At 32.2% G+C, this 27854-nt stretch overlaps 2 protein-coding genes across 5 annotated transcripts in view; one reads left to right on the top strand and one right to left on the bottom strand.

Moving 5' to 3' along the window:
• Nucleotides 1-27854, top strand: part of cv-c (RhoGTPase activating protein) — a 705315-nt gene that overhangs the window by 165196 nt on the left and 512265 nt on the right. The window lies entirely within an intron of this gene.
• Nucleotides 11844-27854, bottom strand: part of natalisin (neuropeptide natalisin) — a 68314-nt gene continuing 52303 nt past the window's right edge. The window contains exons 2-3 of the mRNA XM_085956920.1: nt 12284-13666; nt 11844-11956 (exon numbers count right to left, since the gene is read on the bottom strand). Coding sequence (XP_085813046.1) covers nt 11844-11956; nt 12284-13666 — 1496 coding nt within the window. The remainder of the gene's footprint in view (nt 11957-12283; nt 13667-27854) is intronic.

The raw sequence follows: 27854 nt of genomic DNA, 5'->3' as shown, positions 1-27854 counted from the left end.
ATTCTTTGAATAAAAGAAATAGTTAACGAAAATGATAACAATAAACCACAACACGAATCTATTTAGTCGACGAAAAATGAAGATTAATAAAATAATCTAATAAGTAATATTGTGTATTTTCACATCGCGTACGTTTGCATCGCTAGATCACTTGGTGGAGATTTATGTTTATATAATACCTATCTAACTCCATAATATTATATATTTTCACATAATTATTTCGAACTGATTATTTTACATAACAAAAAAATCTTATTAGTTCTTCGAAAGATTATTATTTAAAAAAAAATCTTGCCGGGTCGCAGAAAGTCAACCCGTGGACCACTGCTGTAAAGTGTTTGACATAAACATATGTAACTAGTTATATTATTTATTCGATTACATTAATACAGTGGTGCAATAAGATATAGTTAATTACATGTTTATTAAAATAAATCACAACCCATTTATAGTAGCAACACTTAAATCACTCAATTTAATAATTATCAGAACCGATATCCTTCCATGTAGACACTGTCATTATTTAATGTTTGAAACTTTTGCGGGTGTTTCTTTGTAATCGATGTTTGACAACATTGATTTGCAACAGCCGAAAAATCTGTTAAAGAATGGCCTCTGCAACGAGTCCGAAACGTCTTAAAAGTTTTAAATTATGCAACAAAAAAAAAACAATTACCAAGGAACTGCATCGTGACAAATATCTCAGGCCAAGGTGATTCATTAATCATCAGGTTCTTGAATATCTAAAACTCTTTCTATCTATCATAATGAATATAATAATAACATTATGTATTGCCCCACAAATTCAAAATGGTAATTCATCTGTAGTACCTACCCTCCTCCATGTTACATACATTTCACTCATTTTATGTACGAAATAAGTTCACGAAATATCCAGATTATGTTTCCAACTGATACTATGTTCACTAGTGTGGTACCTACTAAGGTTAGTGTGTTTGATGTTCGTAAAGGGAAACTAAAGAGAATGTATCAAAAATAATTCATAATACCGTAGGAATCTATCGTAATTTGTTCAATTTTTGGTGTTTGTTTCATTGCATTTTATTCTGAATATTATATTATATTATATTGGTAAATGATATTATAATTTTTCTAATAAATAAACAGAAGTCTGATAGATATAAAAAATAATACACAGTGCCATCGTGATGACAGCATCATTGTACCACCTATGACCTATTGTCCTGTTTATAATATTGAATAAAAATAGAATAATATTATTTATCAATAACGTGCCATGTTTATTTATAAGTAATAATTATAATAAAAAAAATGTATTGACGGAAATATGTTTATCTTACAAAGAATCATTCATATAGGTACAATAAATGGTGACAATATAACAATTTTATGTCGATATAACAACGTTATCGATCAGAACCTGTTTCATTCGCTTCGCTTAGAGCAGTAGTTCAAATTTTCGACCTTTCACGCCACGTTGGTAGGTAATGAATCTCATCATAATATGGAACCAACCAAACTTTGATTTATATAAAAAAACAAATCTGTTGACGTTATTTTTCTTTGAAATAATATATTATTTTATAATGATTTTGTCTTCGTATCAAGTTTTTTAAATGATTTTTTTCAGTAATAATATTTATCAGATAATGAATATCTAACTAAGGCTTTCAAAACATTTCATTAAATTAGCAGATGAAAATTTTTTTACTGGGAATCACTAATCTAACCGGTTTTAAGGGCGGACATGCTCAGCGTGGGTCAAAATGGAGCTTTTATTGCATTTTCAAAGCATGATCCTGGACATTCAGTTGTAGATAATCTATTTATATAATTTTGAAGCCTTATTATCCTTTATATTTATTTTAAACATTTGATGACTGCATAAAGTATTTTTGTTGCATAAAATAGTATTCTTTTAAACCTCTCGCTTTAATATTTTAGAATATAGTCATATTTCAGTACATGCATGGGCAGGGGTGTTAAGATTTTTTACATTTATTAATTTTTAAACGCATTTATAAAACCATTAGTATAATTTATGTCGACATTATTATAGTGAACTATTTACAATAAAAAAATATATTGATAATCTCTGTGATCCCAAATTTGACAAGAATTAGGCATTTTATTATTCAAAAAATGGGCAAGATTAACACATTTGAAGATAATTCTAAAGATACTAATTATAGGCTATGTCTTTGACCATTCAAGTGTGATATACATCCTACGAATAATGATTGCTTTATAATAATTATTGACCTAAGAATAAGGTAGTGTTTTTTTGAAATACGCCATTTCTTTTGGCATTCCCCAGTAGTTAAGCTACAACATACGGCCGTAGCCATACATTGACAAACTATAATTGAAGTAGGGAGTAAAATGATATTAACGCGCGTGTTTGAACATGTAAACGGTATCTACACATAGTTAAGTATTTTATTGAGTGTGTCGATAGATTTCATTACGTCGATTCCCTGGTAACCAACAAGTATCATCATACGTAAAGAAATACAACTGATAGCCGTAGCAGTAAACGGGTGCTATTTATGGTGGCACCATGTGTACATCAAAAAGCGACATGCAGGTGTAGTGATATTGTTTGCTAGCATTGAAACAAACATTGCAGCAAACAATTTTTGAATTAAGTATAGTGCCACTGTATAGGGATTTACCTACAAAACGAACTAAACAAAAATAGTATATTTTCCCAGAAGTGTTTTCAAAATTATGTAAGTATATTCAATAATTAGAATGTTACATTTTTAAATCTTGTGATTACAACAAGACAACTTAATCGTTGAATCAAAAAGTAGTTAAATAAGAACAACAAACTAGTATCCTTACCTGTCGTAAATAAAGCCTGTTATATACATTGATATATATCAATGGTTATATAAGACGTTGATTGACCAGGATTGCGGTACAAGTTCAATTGTTGGATTCTCACCGAGGCCGATGGGTGTACGCTCAGCGTATGCAAGAGAAAGATGCCGTGTAATTATTATATATTAATATATAATTCAATACTAGAAGAAAGCGAATGACATGTATACGACATAACCTGGAGCTCTATAACCTCATTCAAGACTAATGTATCTCCACCACATTCAACTCCGATGTGCAGGGCATGTGGCACGAATTTACCTGTGTGACCTGTAGACGGTCGCATATTGACAGGCTGGTCCTAATATCGGTCAGCGTTAATAACGACGCTAGAGCGTTTGCTACAGATATCCGAAGGACGCCGGTCCAGGGTAGTGAAGGGTGATAAACGAAGTTCGTGGATGAAGATAATAATATAGATAACATAAAATTTTAATTTATTTATTTATTTGGAAAAAGAGTATTACGGCATTACAGCGATTGGCCAATGCGCCATAATACATAATAAATACAAAATTATAAAAATATCTTAATTACAAATAACAACTAATATAACAAGAAAGTAGAAAAGACAGCATGTGTTTATGTACATATTAAAGAAACATGATAATATATACAATTATAAATTTAACCTATTTAACAGGTCCACAAACTTTATATAGTTAATAAAAAATAAATCAACCTTTATGGTGCCATCAAATAGGTTAATCGCACGATACACAGCATTTAGTGGTTAGTTAGTTTGGTGGGTAATTTCTGGACGTTTTTTTCCGATGAATTCATAAATTTAGGAAAATTTCGATAATTCTCGAGACGTTTTTAGATACGCCAGAAGATTTTTGTCAATTCCTTCTAAAAAGTCGACAATCATTTGTTTAGCTCAACTAAATAAAACAGTCTGAAGTCGAGATCTTTTTTAGGTCTTCCTTCGAGAGATTTTCAAAACATTTTTTTTAATCTGGACTTTCAAATTTGAAAATATGTGATAGATGTAATAGAAAAGGTGTTAGATGAGATTCTCATTGAGAGAAGAGAAAAACTAAAGTATTGACAAGTGCCTTCTGTAGTCAATCGCTTCGTTATTAGTAAAATAATTTTTGATGTTATTTAATATCACTAGTTGTTGACATTTTAAGAGTGATCTACAAGTTTATGTTTTGACAGTATCAGTTTCATTATTGCTTGTAACTAATTCGTTCGTGACCTTTCTAATCTGTTATTATTATTACTTCTAACGACCACTAACGAGTCACTTTTTATTTTAATTGACATGATTTCATTCAGTAGAAATAATTTATATTGGTCCATTCATCATATTTTATTATTTGTATAATATTATGAATGTTGTGTTATTATGATGCATGTTTATTTTTATCAGCTTATCTGTCTAGCTAGACTAGCTAAAGTGTCTACCGGCTACCCAAATCCAGTGACTGATTGAAAAAACATAGCAGAGTAACGCCGCTCGTTTCATGAACTCTGTAAATACTGGGATTGTAATCCAGTAAAGAAATTTTATCTACGGTGACTAGACAAAATAATTAAAATTTTACACATCTGTAATAATTTAAAATTTATTAACTGCGTACTGTCACATGTATGCTGTAGATAAGTAGCATCCCTATAATTATTCGATGCGTCACTACACTCACTACCATGGGCCACAAATCCTGAAGCGGGCCCCTAGGGCAGGATGTTTGGCGGGCCCCTATACCTATCGCTAAAGCTAAGGGTAGTGTGATATTCTACACTGTAATGTCCCGTAAATGGTATCTCCAATAGAACCCCAGGGTTCCGCAAGGTAAAATTAAGGGCGTTCGTGATTTTTTTAGCGATTTTTCGTATTTTTATATAAATGCATTTGAATTATTATGAAGTACTGATCACGACCTACCTACTTTTGTGATAGTCTAGTAACATGCGACCTTTCAATATATTTGATGAATAGCCGTTTTTAGTAATCATGAAATTAATAAAAATAAATTTCTGCACGTGAATATTATCAGTTAATAATTATATCAATCATCATATCACAACGAATTGCATCACATATTATTTGTAAATGTTAATAGTCTTTAAGTAAAATAGTGCCTTTTTTACTATTAGCGCAAATTTGTGGTGTGTGTTTATCTCACTTAACTGATCGACCTGCCACGCCGGGCCCCCATGCTAGAGGCCTGTAGCTCACTACTTATAGTTATATAATAAATTGAGATAAATGTTCCCCAATTAATATTACTTTTACTTTATTATGCTGTTTCTAAACGGTCTATATTATAATCTATTTGCTTTTACATTTGGTTATTGTTCACGGTTTTATGTTCGATTCCTTATTCTAGAAAAAGACATAGTAATATGTTTGAAAAACCTATTCATATCTAACCTAACACGATATCGAGTATGAAAAAAAAAAGACCAAGTGGGACTCGAATTCACGTCTTTCAGGTACATATTAAACTGTCGATCCGTATTTGATTCATGCGAATTATTTTTTATAACTACGTTTTAACTGCACATATAATATTTTTTAATACTATACAAAAAATACATTGATGAAAAATCTCATTCATTTTATTAATGCTTTTTTACATCAAGCGTAAATTATATTGATGAAAATCCATATGAAATAATATCTAATAATAACATAACAATAATTATATAAGTCGGTATGTAAAATATTATATTTATAAAATATATGTAAAATCATTACAACAGGCCATGATGCCCAATGACATTAGTACAGTAGTGTAAGTGAATACACAGCTTTTGACAAACCTATATAAATATATTATGACTTTACCGGGATCGATACCGAAGCCCCCGAGTGAGAACCCTTACGCACTGGACTACGAGGGCTATATGGCATATCGACTGTTTTACAGAACAACCATACAATTTTTGCTTCAACGTGGAACATAATGTTTTTTTCATAAAGTGGAAGTTATATTAATATTTTCAAAACTGCTGTTGGCGGACAAAAGTAAAAATTATTAGTTTTTATTGCTTATGTTTTATGTGTAGGATAGAATTGGGAAGACCCTAAAAAATACTCGTTGCTTAGAAGGCCCGAAAATTATAATCCGCATTTGTACAGTGTTTTGTTATCCGATGGTCACATCTATTTGAATGTTACAATTTTCGCCATCTGAAGATTTTTTGTTAATTCAATTAATTCTGAGAACTTCTCTGTTTATTCGCCTTCGACTGAAGAAACATTTCATATTATGGGAGTGTTCATATTACAGGAGTTAAGTCAAAATAAATATGCGCGAGTATGTAGATGCATTAATACTTTGGACGCGGAAGATGCACACGGCGCGTAATGACCAGGCGGCCGATCGATGTAATTAACGTGCATTTTAAAGGGGGCAATTAAAATCTCATTTTCTATTCAGCAGCGAATGCGTTAATATGACAAATTAGTGTGACAAACAAATAACATAAGTACCTAATTATTTAGATGTCATGAGCCAGGTATATAGTTAGTAAAATATCATATGTTGTCAAAAAAGATCGATAATAATTGCATGCGTATGATAATGATCTCGACCAGTATTTCCCAAACTTTAAACACGAGTGTACCCCTTTTGTGACATTGTCTTTTTTTATCGGCGTAATCCAATTCGAACAAAAAAAATGTTCAAATGTTGCAGACAATTCTCGACATTATTTAAAAAAAATGCATTATTTCTATCATTTGAATTCATTATGCTTAGTAATTACGGTACACTTTCCACAGTTTGGAAAGTACTCGACTGTAGATTTTAAAAAGGTCTGTATATTATTATCTACTCCAGTGATTTACATCCGGGCTCCGTGGAACCCGGTGGCTCCGCGAAAATTCGAAAAAGCTTCCGAAAATAGATACAACTTAGGTAAAATCTTATTGGTTCACAGGAAAGAATTCTATGAAGACGACACAGTTATTATGAAGACTTAAAAATAAATATAATATTTTAAATATGTAATTTACATGTAGTATGTACCAATCTGTTGAAGGTAGCCACTGAATAATAACAGATATGTAGTAAGTACATACTTACGTAATTAATAAATTTAAGACTTACAACATTAAGGGACTGTATTTTAAGTATGTTTAAGGGCAGCACTTTTCCTAGGTATGCCACTGCCTAGTTTGGTAAATTACCTCTCTAAACCTTAAGATGTTAGCCAGATTGGAGTTTTCCAAGATTTCGCAATATTCCTCGAGGGTTACTCATATAAAAAAAGTTGGGAATCACTGATGTATTATTTGCCGTTCATAATACAAAATGTGTTTTACATAAATCGAGAATATCACGACTTCGACATTTAGTAGTGACAAAAAAAACTAAACTTGTTTTAATAATTTTAGCAACCAGTCGTAAATTTCTTTCTCCTGTTTCCAAATAAGCCAAAAAGATTGTTAATGACCTTATCCTGCTTAGCGAGATGTAAAATATTGTCATTGAGACATTATTGAAATGCATAATGGCAAAACGACGTCACAATTATTTCATTTCCCTTCTCATATTACACGAGGACATTTTTATGCAATAGCCGATTGTAGCCTATCGTTTGAATGTATTATTTTCAGTGATGCGTAACTTCGGGGTGTATTCAATAGATTTCGTCCAAATATATCATAAAATTATTATCATATTTACTCAATTTCTAAAATTCTAAAATTAATTTCATTAAAGACTTCAGATTCTTACCCTGCAGTGAGATACTATATTACATAAAAGGAACAACATTTATTATGCAACAAAGGAGTAGGTATAATTAATTATTATAGTTTTGAAACGAAGCATTGTGAATTCTAAAATTGATTGTATTATAATTATTAAGAATTATTCTGGTACAGTTCGGTTATGAGGAATACAGCGGAAAACACATTTTGAAAATACCCGATATACTGGATTATTTGTTAGTTTAGGTTAGGTTAGGTTGGGTTAGTGACGTTACCCCGGTCCTGGTATAACCACAAGGGCGTTATACCCTCAACCAGCCCTGCCCTTAGACCAGGTTGAGAACCCCTGCTTTAGGCTAGCTCAGCTCTAAGTCGGAGGGGGTAGTCAACTAAAAGTTCTTATCGACACTATCGAACACACCGTAACAATATTGTTATATTAATTATTCAAAAATCGCCACCTAGTAATAGGATGACATCAGGATCCTTTAAATACTTTATTAACCTTCGATCCAAATTCGCAAGAAATGCCGGCTGAAGGAATGCATTTCGTGGTCATGTCATTAGGTTAGGTTTGGTTAGATTAGGTTAGGTTAGGTTTGGTTAGGTTAACCTAACTAATAATCCAGTATATCGGCTATTTTCAAAATGTGTTTGCCGCTGTATTCCTCATAACCGAACAGTACCATTATTCTTACCTAATGGTGAGATCAATGCGCCCACAATGGTCGAGCGGCAGTGTATCAGCTTGGTCAGTGTTGTAGGTTGAAAGCCGGGTCTGACAAAGTTCACATATTGTTTTTCAATGTGTGTCTGAATCCAGAAAATGGACCTCGTAGGTTGAGCCAGTATTTAACATAAATTTCTAGTTTTTTTTTTAAAATCGTAAGATATTAGTCGTGTACAACGATGTAATAAAACCTATTTTGAAAAAACTGAGGGTTAGGTACTCCCCTTTCCCTTTTTACAGTCGATATAAAGAAATGAACTATTTATCGGAAAATCGGAAAATATCCCTCTCAAGTTTAATATAATAATATGAATGATTACCCTGTAAATCGTTATTATTTACATGATGCATTTTAGATTAAGTATATTTTTATACCTAATTATTTATTAAGTACCTATACCTAATGTAGACTCAGTACAAATTTATAAGACGGTTTTGTGTAGAACGGCTAAAAAATCATAGTTTAAACTAAAAGATTATGTACAATAAAATTTAATTAAAATAACTGATAATACTGACTATTTATATCGGCCAATGGGTAGCCAGACCGCACATATACATATAATTCAAATTCTATCGAATAACAAATATTATGTTCGTGTTATTCTATGTCTTAAATATTAAATTCACCTCTAACAAGCAACGATCAAACTTGGTAGGTAAACAGGTATTTTGTCGTTATTCGGTCGGAAAGTCGAGCTGTGAACACGTCAATTTGTTTCGTGATGGCGAGGGGGGTATTAATTCTTAAATCGTGTAAAGATGACTAAAAACGTTGCCCATTTACTTGAAAAAGAGAACATGTCAATGAATACATTATTATTGTTACTAATAGAACAATAAACAGAACATTGAATGGACGCATATTGAATTTTTATGACAAATTATGTTTTGTTCTATACGCGTCGTTTGCACATTCTTCGCGTCGCGTAGTCACGATCGTTTTAGATTTTAGACCGTTCCCAGCTGAAGTATAGCCTTAATATTGTATGCGTTTAAAACTTCGCAAATGACAAAAGCATTGAAAGAAAATGCATAGTGTTGTTGGTATGTGCATTATAATAAAATAATATTATGTTGTAGAATAATCAACCGTAGAATTATTCTGCTTGATATTTTTACAAAAAAAGATTCTACCTCTCTGATACCATGCATATTACGTCATCTAATTACTGTCAAACGGATGTAAATAATCAAGCCAGAGTGTGTTCATAAATGATTGGAAAGTCTAGCTCACACCACCGCTGTTAATTATTTTGCGCATATTCAATTGAACGTTTAAGTTAACTGTGCGACATAGAAATTGATAACTATGTATGCCAGTATATGATGATTAGCAATGATATTGAGATACTATGCATCTGACATAATTACTGGAGAATAAAAATATGTAAGTATGTACTTATAGTAGGTAGGTAGAATGGTGTCAGATTCTATTGGCAGTGTAAATGACTCATTTAGGTGTGATATCATTAATTTCAAATGACACTAACGCCGATGCAACGTGATTTCGTCGTGGATGCAATGCCAGAAGAATCTGTCCTTCCTCTACTTCTGGGTCTTTCATAAGTAACGTCACACAATTTTCGTTGTTTTTGAACTCCCACCCTCTTCCTTCATTATCATAATAATTAATCATAACATATTTCACCCCCTTGTGTAAATTATGTCACATTTTTTTTAAATATGCCATTTATTTGTTGAACAATGTTCTCTTATACAGGTAGATAATGTTCTATTTTCAGAAAAAAATCAGTTGGTTTATGACGTCAAATTTTCTACAACCAATTTTATACTCAATTTATTTCTAAATAAGAATTTTAATAATTATTTAACAAAACAATTACTCAAGCAAATTTACGAGTAGCTTATTCAGATTTTCGTGTGATAGTTATTATGTAACATAATATATAATAGTAGGTTAACACAACACGATCATAGATAATAGATATCTCCTATATCAATAACCAACGTTCGCTAAGTTGAACATACACCTCAGATATTATTTATATATACCTATTAGAAAAATACGATGCCCGACGGGACATGAACCCGCATCTACCGGATTCGTGTCTATGTGATTTACCAATTAAGTCGCGGGCGTACTATCTAATCAGGACGAAATTAACTGGTAGTTAGCTTATAAGATTGCGTTAATTTTTTGGCTATCGACGTTTGTGTTTTTATATCGAGGTATCAATTAAATGCCTTAATAATAAACTGACGTCCGGATCTCTTCAAATTTTATGCTATAAATTTAATAATCTTTTTTTATTAAATATTTTCTTTAAATATAATGTAGGTAAATATTATCTAGTAGGCTGGCCAAGTATCATAAATCCCAAAAATTATTTCATATCAAAATAATTTAAAACTAACTTTTAACCCATTTCTAAAACTTGACAAAAAATATTTCAGCTAAATGCTGTAACAATCTAAATTTAAAACACTGGTGTGTCAATAAAAGAAATTTCTCAGTTTGTAATAAAATAATATTTCAAATAAAATTGTCAATGTTTAGAATGAGTTGAATTTTTGCACTTTACTCCTCCAAAGTGCTCCGAGCCAAGTAGCGTAGGTAACCCATTTTATATGAGAAACATTAATAGTAAATATCTACTCACCCTATCATTGCAAAAAAATAACAGAGCTTTGAAGTTAATTTTCAATCAAATATGATTGATAATTTTGATTAATATTAAAATAAATCCAATACCTATAGTTTTTTTCACATCCTAAACAATTTGATATTTGAGGGTTACGACAATAATTGGCTTGGACAGTGACGATATTATCACTACTAGTAATCTGTACAAAATATGTTTATTTTTTATTTAATTACTAATTACATTAAATAAATCGTCTTTTGTCACAGTAAACTTCTGAATAATAATATTATGTAGGCACAGTGTAATATTGGCGTCTCGTTTTTTGTTTTCAAATGAGTGTCTTAATATGTAAAATAAAACTCACTTATAGGTATACATTGTTGTTGTGTTTGCATGATTATGTACTATTAATATTGACACTGATTGCGTAGAAAGTATATTTATGAATTCATGATTAAAATTTCATTTAGTTTCAATCTAAATTGGTGTAATAGTTAACTATATACCTAAAATAGAATGAATATCAATTAAATGGTTTCAATGAAGTAATGTTTTAATAATTATATCCCAGCCAGTTATAATTATATTTAACAATACAATTGACATTTTTTATTCATATAACAATATAATATTAAATATACCAAACAGCTGTTTTTCCAAACAATCTTTATAATAATATAATTTCAACACATCTATAAAATGCAAAGCTTAATCTAAATACTACTTAATATATAAAATATCTGCAGGCTGAATTGCATAGTTTCTTTTTTTAAAGATATTTTCCCCATTTGATAATATCAATTCACAATAATAAATATAATACATCTATTGACCTTTTTTACAATCAGTTCTTTTTTAATACATTTATTTACAATTATTCTATTATTTTTCATAAAACCATTTTGTCGTTAGTTCAAATCACATTATTAGTCGGAGATAGATTCATTGTGAGTATTGTTGGGTATTAGGAGACACCATTGTTGTAGTTTTTTTCATTTAGATTGATAGTTGCAAACTCATCAATTTCGTTTCTCGTTCTTTGTTGAATTAAACCCGGCTGCTCTTCTGGCAATGAATCTAAAATAAACAGTTCATCATTAGACTTTTTTACACCGTCATTAAAATCTATTCTGCCGTTATCAGCCCGAGGGCCTAATTGTATTAATGGCGTCGACATACTTATGTGATGACCAGCGTTATTATTCTTGGGATGAAGATTTTTTGCTTTAATTATGACTGATTTGATATTGTCGAAGTTGGGATTCATATCCAACAGCATTGCAACAATGTATTGCTTTATTTTCGATGATGGATTATTTTTTTGTGTGCTTTGTTGTAAGTCCCTCTTAATTCTGTGTAATATTTTATTTTGACTATTTTCCAAATCGCTGTTTGAATTTTCACCTGGAGAAGCATCTGCTAAATAAAATGTTTCAGGTCTCTGAAAATCTTTGTCGATGCTTCTGTCATTTTTTTGATTTCTACTACCGTTTAATTTCACTGATCTGACTTTGAGTAACACGTCAGCTAAACAAGCCATCAAGTATTTTTCGTGTATAAAATTATTTGGAGTATTATTAATTTGTACGTTTTCGTCATCCACATTATGATCAACACTGTGTTTGTCTCTATTCCTCCCAAAAGGATCCAAAATATCTCCACTCTTTTTACCGCGAGTTCCCCAAAACAGATCTTTACTATTCTTTTTTCCTCTGGTTCCCCAAAATGCATCTTCATCACTCCGACGTCCGCGATTTCCCCAAAATGGATCGTCAGTATTCTTTTTATCCCTATTCCCCCTAAATGGTTCTACACTTTCTTTTTTACCTCTGTTTACCCAGAATGGCTCTTCAGGGTCCCTTTTTCCTCTATTACCCCAAAACGGGTCTTCGGGATCACGCTTTCCTCTATTACCCCAAAATGGATCTTCTGGGTCACGTTTTCCTCTATTACCCCAAAATGGGTCTTCCGGATCACGCTTTCCTCTATTACCCCAAAATGGGTCTTGTGGGTCACGTTTTCCCCTATTGCCCCAAAATGGGTCTTCAGGATCACGCTTTCCCCTATTACCCCAAAATGGGTCATCCGGATCTCGTTTTCCTCTATTACCCCAAAATGGGTCATCTTCTTTTTCTCTTTTACCTCTGTTACCCCAGAATGCATCGTATTCTTCACTTCGACGTCCTCTGTTCCCCCAAAATACACTTCCATCATCATTTCTTCTCCCTCGGTTTCCCCAAAATGGTTCATCTCCCTCTCTTCTACTCCTGTTATTATGCTGGATTTTAGTATCACTTCGTCTACCCCTAGAAGGCCACGTTGGAATTATTATGTCTTCAGTAGGCCCTCTTTTTATGATTTCATTTGTCAATCTATCCCATTTCTCTACATCAGTAACTCGTTTCCCCTTATTTCCCCAAGATGGTCCTTCAACGTGCTCTTGTTTTTCGTACTTGCCATGTAACTCTGGTCTGTCATCAAAATATTGCTGATAAGAACTATAAATATTTGAGAACTTCCTATGATAAGGATCTAACTGTGGATCATTCCCTATATTGTACGATTTTTTCCCCCTGTTTGCCCAAAATCCATTGTCCGTTTCGTCCTCTGTTACCCTTTTTATCCGAGCTGAAGAAGTGGTTTCTTTAGTTTCATGGTGATTTTTGTCGTCGTGGATACGGTGATTGTTTCTGTCAGCCGATGAACTGTCTCCATATGAAATCCTTCCTGTGACAATTACCAAATAAGCAATCGCTACTATTCCGAGGGGTCGACACATGCCAAATCCTAGAAAATAAATAACACTGTATGCATTAACAAATAAATTAGTACATATATAAATAATCTAAAAGGGCTACTATGTATGGAAATATTTTATTTACACAATTTGGAAAGTTATTAGGAATATTAAATTTATGATTTATTTTGTATACCTATATCCAATTTTATCGAGTACCTACACACCCATTCATAGTTTAACACTATATTTTTATTATTATTTATTTATTTATATTTATTATTATTTCGTTTACTTAACTGACTGCATAATTATTCTAATATATAAATAATGATTATTACTCGAATAATGTTAAATTAGGCCACGATGGTCGAGCGGCTAACGTATCGGCTTAAAATTTTGTGGGTCCCAGGTTCGAATCCTGGGTCTGGCAAAGCAAATACACATATTATTGTTTTTTTAATGTGTGTTTGGAGTCAAAGTATGGAACTCAAAGATTGAGAAAGTGGCTATAATCCATTTCTCGTAAAATTACAAACCTCCACCCTGTGGAGGCCTACATAATGATCTAATTAGGATCGGACACGGTCAAAAGAAAAGAACATCAAATAGCTATCCTTCGAATTGAACTCATATCAATTTTTCTACCATTCCCCGTAAAGTATCATATCGATGATTGTATGACCAGCTATTTCGTAGCATTTATACATCTATAATAATATATTTTGTAAAACAAGTTACTATGTTTTTTCTAATTATTAAGTTTGTATTTATGTATTATTAAGTACAAGAACAACCAACGACTATTCGATTATTTTAAAAACTAGCACTGACAGAAGACACTTAGTTATTTTGGCTATTGGGTATTTTTAAAGCACCTTTATTTAACAAAAATAATAAAAAATTAACAACAATTAATAAAAAAAGATTTTTTTATAGATGATTTAGTTATATTTTATTATTATGTATGTAATTCGGAATACCTCAGAACACACCTTAAACTTTGAATGAAAAAAAATAGTTTTTTTTAAATTATTATTTACCTTATTTTCTACTCTGTCAATCCGATTATCTAGACACTTGTAATATTAAGTTGCGACTTTGTTAGCCAAATAAATAAATATAATTTCATTTCTTTCACATTCACAAAAAACTGTTGTTATTAATGCAGACTTCTTAAGATTAGTCTGACCATTGGAATGCTGAAACTTTTTGCTTCGCCCAGCTTATATAGTTTCTTTAGAGGGATGTTCTCAGGGGGTGAAATGCACCCTCAAGGCATAATATGTGGGAGGAATTGAAATAGTGAGGGGTGAGGAAACGGCTGAGATTTTAGTTTAGCAGTTTTTTTTTGTTTTTTCCCATGTCACTCACCTTACTGGGTAGCATGTGTTAGTGAATTTGGAGCACAGTCAGAGAAAATAAAGTTTTGGTGAAATGTTTCCTGTTTTAATTAACGGATATATTTTATTTTTTATATTATTCAAAGAAAGTGTACGTCTTATAAAAATATACGTGTCAATAAAATATATTTTGGTTTCATACAATAATTGCGAATTCAATAGGTAGATTATTATAAAAATAGTTAAAAATTAACAATACGTCATGTCTTTTTGTATTTAGTGACCACCAATATAAATGTATAAAATCAAAGTAGTACTTAGGTATGTAATAGTTTAACATGACATTTTATTAAAATATAACTTATTATAAAGAGATTACTGGGGGCAGCCTTCAGTCTGCCCTGAAATAAGTAGATGCTTGAGGGGGTGAAAAACCTTGGTCGCTCAGAAGATGATGGAAATTCAATGTGGTCACGATCCTCAGCAATAAGGAAAAGACCAAGAAGAGAGATCGTAATCGTTTTTTTTTAATAACACTAAAACAGAACTTCAAGTTAAGGTATTGACTAACGAATCAATCGATGTTTTCAGTTTTCAATGCGTTTAAATTTATAATATTGAAATCCAGAGCTATTGTCCTAGGAAGCGGATTTATATGCAACAAAAAACATGATTATATGCATGCACGTATGCACTTAAAATCATTAAAATATGCACTAAAACCAAAGGTATGCAGTTAAAAATTTACATTTTTTATGGAAAAAATTGTAAATACCCACTTCACCCAATATTACTGATAAAAATCGAATAACAAATTCATAATCGCAATCAATACCTATAATACAGAGCGTTGGAGCGAAGCTCGGAGCAGGAGGACGGAGCAATGGAGTAATGGGATTTTACCCGGAGCATCGAAAATTTGTAGTGCTCCACTGCTCCGGATGTTTTTTTTATTATTAAATTTTTGTCCTAAAATTCAATGAAAATAGTATATTTTGACACTTTGCAACACTCGAATTATTTTAAACAAGGCAACACTGCCTAGTGATAAATAACCTTACTTTTTTGACAGCACATCGCACAGTCCATTAAATTGGACCGCATTAAATGGCAGGGAAATGTATATAGGACGTACGAGTCACGGATGACAAAAACACTGATATTCAGGAAACCAGAAGGAAACAATAACCTTGAGCGTCCTAAACTGAAGGGACGCAGCATTGGACAGATCTGGATGAAGGCCGATGAAACTAAGACCTACACATGGTTGTAGCGCCACGAAGAAACATATTGAAAACTTTAGAAACATATGCTATTACAAAAATCATAGAAAACAATCTTAGACCAAAATGTATTTGAACGCATGTTGCTCCCTTGCCGAGCAACTGCTCATAATTAATCAAGCCACGGATTTAAGAGTACTTCGAATTATTGGTTACCGTTTCTGTGATTTAATAGAAGATAATTCATGTAATATCATTACTAACTTGATCGAAAGATAGCGTTGGGTATAATCTAAATTTTAGTTTAAAATCATTCGCCCGGTAAGCGAAGTATGTATGTTAGAATTTGACCAATATATTTTATTAAAGTTTAAAAAAAATGGTAACACTTCATAATATTTATTAGTATGTATTTGCAACAAAAATAATACCACATGATTAAATCTCATGTTATATGAGGTTTGGATGAAAAATAATTTAATTATACATATTTTGTAATTATCAGACGTTTTGTTTTGTGCTGACTGTTTCATTTTTATTTACTGACGTAACAGAGGTTTGCGCCTTCGAGAGTTTTCTCTAATTAACCCCTTACCAGTGGTTGCCTTGTTATTTTTTTGAATTATTAAACTTTAATATGTACGAGCTGTTTATAGACGGGGCAGTTCAAGCTAAATGACAAAAATACCTATATTTTAATAACAAGTATTATATAAATTTACACTTTTTCTATTATTTTCTCGTGAAAATATATATTTTCTATCCTGGTACAATAATTCATTGATTTGAACGTCATTAACTGTGTTTCAACATATTATACGTGATATCTAATATTAAAATTGTAAAATTGATTATTATAAAATAGAAACACCTTCGGTTTTAATATTTAATTCTTCTTGGTCGTGCACTCATGGCTGAGGATCGTGACCACATTTATATTTCGCCATCCTTTGAGCGACCAAGACTTTCCATCCTTCTCGATCTTCCGCTTCTCTCAGGGCAGAATGGATGGTGCCCCCCAGTCAGCTCTTTCACTTGGTCGCTCCATCACGCAGACGCTCTTCCTCTGCTTCGCCTTCCCTGGAGGCTACCCAGTCTCTCCAGGTTGTCCGGTCCACGCCTGACAATATGTCCAAAAAACTGCAGAATTCTTCTCAGACATATCGTCGAGAGCCGTTCCTTTATCTTCAGTCTCTGGATGATTGACTGGTTCGTCCTGTGAAACAATAAAAGAGAATACTTAAAACAGTACACGGAAATAGATTAGCAAGATATGATGACTCACTCGACCCAATGAGCAGATGGGTTTGCCAAAAGATTAGTTCACTTCAGGTGTGTATCGCATTTGACAACTAGATAACCACGCTTGGCACTAGTAACGGATTGCAACTTGCAACTAGTAAATCTGCTGAACTGAAAAGGGAGATAAGTCTAATGTCATAAGTTTTCAAGAGAACCATAAAAATATTGATTTTCGGATCACGTTGTATGAGAGCTCCTATCTTTCTGTGGGCAATTTGGTAATTCAGAGACTTTAATTCATATATGCATCACAGTTTAATTGAAATATTCACATCATTTTTCAATTTTAAGGCCTTATCGCCCTTTTTCTTTTACACACTTCTATATTTTGTCTCTATATTAATAGAAGAATGTCGTCTTTGACATCTTTGAGTAAGTAGGTAGTACATATATTTTTATTGTTAACTTCTAAACACCCTCATACGAATCCCAAAAAAAGCTAGCATCGTTTGTTTTCTCAGTTCATATAATTGTGTTTTTCCTCTATTTTCCTCGCCAATTCACCAGAGAACGCGGTCTTTTGCAAGATGGCCGCTGGCGTAACGGATTGGATCTTGGTCGCCTTGTCGCTCGAAATTAGCACTGAGAGTTAGAGCACCCTCTAGGATGGAAATACACACACCCACGTGATATTGTATTCTTCCTAGCATATAATATTACGATAATGTATGTGGCAAATACCTGATGTAGTGTAAAGCTCATAATATTACGCTGAAAAATAGGAATTCATTCACAAGTTGGGTAAAACTTAAATAATTACAAGATAAAAAGAACTTTTTATATACAACGTTTTTAAATTTTCGGTTGAATCACATAACCTTGACTTGACTAGCTTAAACGATCAAAAAAATTTGTACTTGATAGAAATAATACTGAAATGTCATTTTGACATGTCATATTGATTTTCATAGTAACGCACGTATATATAAATAATTTAGTTGCTAGGACCCCAGCCCCTTAGCAACCAATAATGGTGTCGAAATAAGTTTTCATACAAAACAGAATTAACTGAAAATGAAATCAATTCTACTTAAAGATGGCTAAGAGTATTAGAAAAATGCATTGGCATCGTGTTCTGATATATTCTAAAAGTTTCAAATGTCTAGCCAGTCGGGAAGTTAGTTAAAAATCGATTGCAAGATTTGTACCGGATAAAGAACCACCGGATAAATAAAAATACGAGCTAAGAAAAATGTTGTAATAAAAATGAAGTGATTTTGGCTTATTTGAAAAATATTTAACTATTTAAATAAAACAATATTGTGTAGAGGTATTTCTAGTTCAATTTGTACAAGATCTATCAATATCCGTTTGTATTCTATTAATACAACACATGTATTTTTTATGAATCGACTTATTTCCTTTTTAGTATAACTTGATCCGTTTGTTCTCTATTTGTCCTCCCATTATTGTGCGCGCAATTCTTCTCGTTTCTCGCCCTATATGGTCAAAACTTTTCATTCGACGTAACCCACTTCGTACCTACTGCCAGTGGTGTAAGAGGAGCTTTTTGCAAGATAATATTGATAGCGTTTTATCAGACCAATGACAGTATACGGAAATACAGAGCGGATTAATGTTAAAAATTCTTTATTTGAAGCTAGACATTTCAAGACTTCCGTATCTTTAAAAAATGTGTATGCCTATATGTTTTTAGGAATTTAATGACAAAAATCTCCATTTCAGATAATATTTTTTAAATATAGGAATATATTTCATTTTATCATTACACACAAAAAATGTAAATAAGTACGTATACCTATTTTCTCTTAAAAATAATGCTAATCTATTTGGAATAAATACGTTTAACGCGAGCACAAACATGAACTACCGAACGCAGAGTTATATCCCCCGCTCGCTTGTCGACCCTTCCGCCGTAGACCATCTGAAAGCCGGTCGTCGCAGTATGCGCGACGTAAATAGGAGGCATTTGTACAAATGTTCTAGCTAGATATGATACGAGATGTCATAGTTATAATCATTCAGGTATTAATTGGACATGTTATATAAACAATACAATGACTCTGCTCATATATATCTGGATCTGCCATTCCGCTACTTATAAAAATTTCATTATTTTGTAAACAAATGATTATCGATTAATGTGGTTGAAAGATAAACTTTACTTACATTGAAATAAAGGTCATTATTGCAAATCTTTAAGCCATTGTTATAGGTACTATTCTAATAACGTATATGCGCAGATGCTGTGTAATTATAGTATGTAATTATTTTAAAATCGTCAATGATTGACTATTGACTGATTTGAGTAAAATAATGTAGGAGAGATCTTCATCTGGTTATGGAATGACCCCGGGTGATGATGATTGTGAATACCATTCATAATAACATTAAGTAGATTTGATACACGAAAAAGTTGTTTAAATTATTATTGTTAATAAATATTTCTAAAATGCTACACCTCGTGCTCGTTTGCGAATCCGGAGATAATTTCACACGATACTGAATCAGCCAATAGCCAGTACAATAGGGAAACATGAAACTACTTTGAATCAGTTAAAGGAAATAAGTAGAAAATATACCATCGTCAAAAGCACATTTCTCTTACAATCATTCTTTTGTTTATCCGTCAATAAACTGCTGTATTTTTTGAAATGTTCTTTAAATAATTTCAGTTTATTGGTTGAATTGGCGTTTATTATGGTGACGCAATGTTGATTTTTACATTGTTGTTTTAATTTAATAAAACGCATTTTTTTGTAGTACTTATTCCACTTTTAATCAATAGATTAGGACCGGTTTTGACTGCCTCAGAGGGACATTTTCAACTGAATACATTTTTTTAAAACAATATTTATCAAACAAAATCCAAAGCGACAGAAATAATACGAGTATAACAATAGGTACACACATTATCCGTCCAATAATACCTTCCCAATAACAAATTAATTTAAAATTAATCAGGTTAGACATTAATATTTCATACTACATCATGAGCATTAAACAAATTATTTTAAAATATTAACAAACCACAAAATATGAAACAATCAACACTTACAATAACATTAATATCAACAGATATTTATGATTAGTCAAAATTTACAATAAAAAAATATAAAAAACAAACAATATTATCAATTGAAGTAAGATCGAGTACAAAAACAAATACAACCAAAATATGAGTAAAAATTAAATAAAAATTAAAATAATATATAATGTACCTACAATATATAAAGTTATGTTAGGGTCTAATAACGGAGAAGACACAAAATATAATTGATCATTTAACAAATTAGAATTGGGCAAAATTGCAAATTGCATTTTATTAAATTAAAACCACAATATAATGCAGTTCCACCATGAATTGACAGTTGACAAAATTGATTTTAAAAAATCAGCCATTTTTTCAAAATAGTACAGTGAATTTTATTAAAAGTATTTTCATCACTTAAATAAATTCAAAATCAAAATTTAACATATTATTTCTTACTCTACACATCGGTAATCGTAGCAGATATGATACAAATTATTATAATTAAAAATGTATACTTATTATTTAGATATTAATACTTTGGACGCTGAAGACGCACATGCGCGTAATGACCAGGCGGCCGATCGATGTAATAAGCTTAATGCTTTTATTTGAAATATTTTTCAATATTTTCAGTTGGTTATGGCTTATGACCGAATAATAAAAAATCATTCTCCATTTTCCAAGATGGCGCTTGTGCACAACGTATAGGTACACGTGTCAATTTTTGAAAAAATAAATATTAGGAAAGTTATTTCCTAGTAAATGATTATTTTCGCCTATTGAACAATATAATATTAAAATTAAAATATATAATATGAATGTGTAAAGTATTTAGTTAAGTAATTAATATAACGTTGCTTGTTTCCTTCAATTGTTTGCTAATGGATTAAAACAAACATTCAAATAGGAACGATTTTTTTTAATAGAATTATATTTATTTTGTTTCCCTATTTGATCGTGTTTTCTATCTGAATTCACAGATAAACATCAACGAATCCAATGAACAGTCGGATGCTACCAGGGTTGATAAATATTTTGAGACAATTCCGGGACACGTCGCTCGGAACCGGATTTGAATTATTTATTAACATGCTTACCTAATCATTTCACAATAATTTTCACTCAAATACAAATAATCTAGCCTACCAAACATGTCGCGAAATAGTTAACATCTCCCTAAATAACCATTTTCACCAAAAGTTACTGGCGCTCTTTTGGCCACGTATTCTAGAATATACTCGAAAAAATAAAAGATTCATACATTTCATTGCGATGAATTAATAATTGATATGTACCAAATTATATAAATATAATAGGCAATATTATTAATTCATAAAAAAAAATCTAAAAATTCATAAAGTAGCGCATTATCGGCTTTCGGCAATTCCTTTTCAAATAAGTATATATTTACAACATTTTCAATATCTGCATTATGTAAAAATGTTGTTGTAAACGGATATTTACTATGTTGATATTGATAAATAGAAATAGGTACTTAATTATTCATATACTGTGGTGATATTCGTTACCGAAAACAATTTGGACATTTTGTTTCCCAGATACGATCCAGATGCAGATGCTGGACGGGTACTTCTATTTCGGGACAGTCCCGGCGAATTCGGGACGGTTTGTAACCCTGATATCCACTGAGAATCTTCTTTTCTTTGATATTATTACAGCAGCGAATGATGATTGAGGTAACACTCGGCGCATCCGATACTTTCTACGGAACTGGTTTGTCGGCAGAGCTGTTCGTTCAATACAATAAACATGTTATTTAATTGATCTTTAAAATGCTTTCATGTAGGTGATGTGATGTCACTTTAAGTGTTGCCTTATTGACAGATGATTGCACTGACACATTATAAATACCACATAATATTAATTGTACTGAGAAAGTAGCACTCGACCCATCTCTCAGAAAAGATTTAATTACGACGCATATATTCACGGATAATATAATATTATTACATATATATTATATATATACCTAGTACCATGGCCCCCACAAAGGGGAGCTAACAGGGCTCTAGCTTGGGGGCCCGGGCATAGAGGCGGCCTGGCGTAGCGGGTCGAACAGTTAAGTGAGATAAACACACACTCCACAAATTTGGTCTAATAGTAAAAAAAGTCGCCTGCGGCGCTATTATCGTTCTGTAATATGTGACTATGCAATGCAATTTGTTGTTATATGACGATTAAATGGTAATGCATGTCGCACCCCCAGTAAAATACTGTAGTAAGTCAAAAATTGGCATTTTGCAGGAGAGCCATTTGAAGTTTCAAATATTCTTTGTAAATACAGGAAAAGTCTGAATGTAAAAATTATTACTCATTTTTATGGAAAAACATGATCTATTTTCAACTGTATTCATCATTTTTCTATAAAACATATACAAACGGAGATATTTGAATATTTCTGAGTTACGACTGTATTTTATTAGGATATTTGACAATTTCATGGTAAAATTTGAATCAACTCAATACTTTCTATGTAAATTTTCCTACCATCACTCTAATAATTTCAACTAATTTGTTGGGCACTGTAAAGGAAGGTTTTCAAAATATTAAGTTATGGTACAATCTTTAAAGATTTATTGAAAAAAAAAGAAAAATACAATTATTAGTTCAAAAAAACAAAAAAATACATAATTATTTAATTTAATGAGAAAATAAAATTTTTACATACGATTTTTAATTTTTAAACATCACTTGGAAGAGACGCAAAAAAATCATAATAAAATTCACGATGTTTAGCGGTGCAGAGGAAAGCAACTCCTTCTTTTTAATTGTCGTTATTTTTGGCCACTCTTGATATGCTTTGGATAAATTGAGACCATCTATTGGTAACGGTTTACCTATTTGCTGTTGTCGAACATTCAATTTCCTACATTCTTCATGATAACTGGTTTTAAAAAAAATAATGTATGGATAGTCTCTGTCTACTTTTATAACGTTAATTTTCTGCCACAAAACTTTTTCTCCATTTTCATTCGTGTTGTATTTTTTACCGATTTGATCTGCTAGTTTTTTCATGTTGAGAAAATTATTTGTCGTCATGGGTTTAACTATGTATGGTTGTCCTGTTTTCTTACTTGTTTGTACAATGGTAATCATTTGGCTGGACACAAATATTGGTCCACTTTTTAGAGCCCTAGTCTTCTGCTGCTCAATTGTAGAATGGACGATATCGCCTTCATTTTGTTTGTGCCCGGTGACCAAAAACCTATGAGAGGTTGCTGTATTTTTTTGTGAATTCCCGGTGGCATATAAATACATTGCAGCAATGTATTTATTTTTATTCTGCCCGGCACAATTGTCACTGTAAAAAATAAAATGCTCATTGTGGTGATATTTTTCACATGCATTGTAATCGAGTACACAGCTACCAATTTCATTGGATCCTCATGCAGCTTGACTCTCGTCCCACATGTATCAGTTTGCAATATTTTCAGTGATATTATAGACTGTAAGATTGTACATTGCCAAACTTTCGTTTATAATAGAAAGTTGACACATTTCCGCAAGGAAGCGGTAAAACAGCCTGCAAATCATATACAGCTACATTAATGACACTATTTTGGCCATTAGTTCGAGACTCTGCTACGTCTTTGGTCTTTTCATCCCTTGCCTCTTTTTTCCAGGTTGATGTGTCTCATATTTTTCTTGAAGTTGTTTTTTTTCATCTGATGAAGAATTATTGTATAGGTCGCATTCAACGCACAAATCTTTTTTAGGCTTAAAGAAGCCAATATTAAATTCGTCATTAAATATGGATGCGTATAATAGTGTTCTTTTCCAAATGGCATATTGCTGTCAGCTTGTTGTTTTTTGTATAACCGATACATTTCAGCAATTGTTAATTTACCATCTAAATACAATTTAGACGTCTGTGCACGCAAATAATGTTACTCGATCACTGGGAAAGACTTAATGTGAGCTCTTATATCATTTTTTTAATCATCACCAATTTTTTTGTGATTGCCATGGTGATCTCTTTGTTCTGGAATTGGCGTTCCGGAAAGGAGATCTCTTGTTTTCCATGCAGTGGAGCAGTACCTTTCACTCACCCCAAATGTGTTGATAAAGTATTTTTTGCATACTTCTTGTATTTTACTTCCATTTAATTGTTAATAACAAAAATTGTTGCCTCTGCTGCTTCCAGTTTTTTTTGTTTGAATACTTTGGAACAATAATATCCATGCAATTAGTGAGAAAATTACGCTGTATCTTAAGATTTTCCTGTAGTAACAGAGTTACAACAGTATTTTTTTGAAAAGTATTGTTTTAGTTTTTTAGAAAGCTTCTTGTAAAATACTGTCGTAACTTAGTTACAACACTATTTTATTATCTATTTAACAGTTTTCGGAAAGTAATGTACTGTATTAAGTGCTTTCTCTCTGACACTATTTGAGTTTGAGATACGACAGTATTTTATTAAAATAGCAAAAAAAAATACGAATCCAACCACATCCATAACTCGAAAACGCCCATTTCAGACTTATGACAGTATCTTACTGGGGGTGCGATGTGTATACTTTTATTTTATAATTTATTGTTTTTGATGTATTTTCTAACTAATATAAAATTGCTATTTATCCAATATGGCGAAGGGTCGCATGTTACTTAGCTATCACAAAAGGGGGTCGCAATAAGTACTCCATAATATGATGACAAGTGCCGACAACTCAATAATTCAAGTCAATTTAATTAAAAATTCAAAAAATCGCTAAAAATGCATGGAATACCTTTAATTTTGCCTAGCGGACTTCTAGGGTTCCGTGGAATACCATTTGGGGAACACTATTGTAGAACAGCACACCACTCTTAACGTTAGGGATAAGTTGGGGGCCCGCCAAACATCTTGCAATGTGCATACTAAAACCTCAGGAATAGTTCGTATCTGAGAGGCTCTTTCAGACCCTCACTTTAAATTTAATAGGTAAAAAAATGCTTTAATCGTCCGGTTTCGGCAAAGTTGATTAACAAATTACTAAAGCTGTCTACTATGAAAGTATTATTAAAAGCCTAAGAGAATAGATTAGTTTGTGTTAAAAATTACTACTAAGTCAACCTGCACCCCCATTAGCCTAGATTGTGGAGTATGTATAAGTACTATATCACTAGTCGCGGGATTGAAACTACGCCTAATTAAAAATGCAAGTTATTTTATTAATGAGGATTTGAACCAGCGCAAGGACCCGATGGCTTGCTCGAATTACTTATAACTACCTACTCATAAAAAGTTTGATAGTATAACCTCCACTAAACTTAATATAGTGCAAATATGAACCTAAAGTCACGGCCCCTACAAAGGGGGAGGGGGTGACAGAGTTCAGGGTGGGCCCGGTGTGGCGAGTAGACCAGATAAGTGATATAAACACACATCACAATTTTGCTCTAATAGTAAAAATTGGCGCTAGTTTCCTTCAAAAGTATAATGATTTAAAAATATGTTGTGTGATGTAATTTTTGATTATGTACTGTATTTTAATAATCAACAGCTCCATAATTTAAGTGGATGTATTAAAAATTACAAGAAATCGCTAAAAAGAAGGTACCGTTGATTTACACTCGATTTTGCGGTTCATACGACAGGGAGATAACGTTAAGTCAATCATGGGCCCGACATCCTGAAGCGGGCCCACATACCTATCGTTAAAGTTAAAGGCAGTGTCATGTCAGTGAGTAGCGTTCCCCAAATAGTATTCCACGGAACTCCAGGGTTCCGTGTAAAATAAAGGGTATTCCGTGTATTTTTAGCGATTTTAGGTATTTTAAATAAATCCACTTGAATTGTCGGCACTCGGCATCATTTTATGAAGCACTGATCGCGACCCCCTTTCGTGATAAGTAACATGCGAACCTTCGCCATATTGAAAAAATAGTAATTTTTATTAGTCACGTTACACTAAAAATAATTATAAAATATATATTTTTTTAATATTAGAGAAAAGTTGTGGTGTATGGTAATGGATTCATACCCAGAAACAGCTGTTAAAAACATTATTTGACAGCTTGTTTTTCACTATTGAAATGATAATTCCATCGGGTAAACGCCTGTTGAATAAACAATAATTCTTTTATTTGACATTGAATTTCATGTGTCCATCGTGTGGCGATGTTTGTCCAAAACATTGTATATTATCTTTCTTCCATCAACTACATTCAAAATATTATTATTCACACAAGACGTAATGTATGCCTGCCTGACTTCCAGACTTGGCTATTTTTGTCTCTCCACAATTAGAAACAGACTTATTCTATAATTATTTATTTCAAAAACACGTGGGAGACGCTGTTTAACACACAACCATATTTCATGATAATAACGACCTCATTGAAATATTTAAGTTAGTTTATCAGAAAATATTATTATTATAAATCACTGTCGTGGCAACTTTCAAATCGCTTTATGAATATTTGGATAGATATCTCTATCTTATGAGTACCATAAATTATTATAAGTCGCCATCACTGTTTTGATTTGACGTAACGTGCGTTTTATTAGTTTTGTGGTCATCCAAAATTCAAGATAGATTTCAAATATAATATACATTATAATTAACAATTTACTTATTTATAATAATAACGTTATTTCCCACTACCACTACCAGTTAGGAACAGATTGTCAAAATATATAACTAATACAGGTTCTGTAAATTTGAATTGTGATTGTAAATATATTAATGTTAACTGACAATAAGTAAATAATCCTGTTGGCAAAATATTTTAAGCATTCTCAATATACGTTACAAATACTAGTCTTACAACAAGTCATAGTGGAACTGACAAGGCATCAATTCACAATACAGCCTCCGGTTTGGCCTGCTGTATGGATAGATGTTGCATGACTCCACGATGTGCTACGTGGTCTGAATCTCACCACACACCCGAACTGGGGCCTTATGTTAGAACTTGCGAGTCCCAGTCGCCCGGTCGACATGACGTCATATGACATCATTGTGACGTACTACCGGAGTGATAATAGCATTCGAGAAATTAACACTGCTCAAACACTGTCGTTATCCATTGTCCCCATACACAAATAGGTGTTTCAGCATGTTTGAGCCGTGTGCGTTGGGCGGCTTGCCTCGACCGTGTATTGGGTTACGTCACAATTACGTCATGTCGGCGGCTCTCGTGGTGCAGTGCGTAAGGCGCTTGCCTTCCACCCGAGAGTTCCTGGGTTCGATTCCCGGTCAGGACAACACAATATTTATGTGTTTTTCCCAAAGCCTGGGTGTTTGTGATTGTTCAAAATTACTAACAACCACCTTGTACGAAAAGCAAGGACATGGTTATTAATAATTCTAAAAAAAAAAAAAAATTACGTCATGTCGTCGGGTAACTTAATGTCACAAGTTAGAACATA

Source organism: Rhyacophila brunnea, unplaced genomic scaffold (genome assembly GCF_057557595.1).
Source record: "Rhyacophila brunnea isolate RB1 unplaced genomic scaffold, BYU_Rbru_1.0 scaffold_6, whole genome shotgun sequence".
Lineage (NCBI taxonomy): Eukaryota > Metazoa > Arthropoda > Insecta > Trichoptera > Rhyacophilidae > Rhyacophila > Rhyacophila brunnea.
This window is presented reverse-complemented; position numbering and strand designations above follow the sequence as displayed.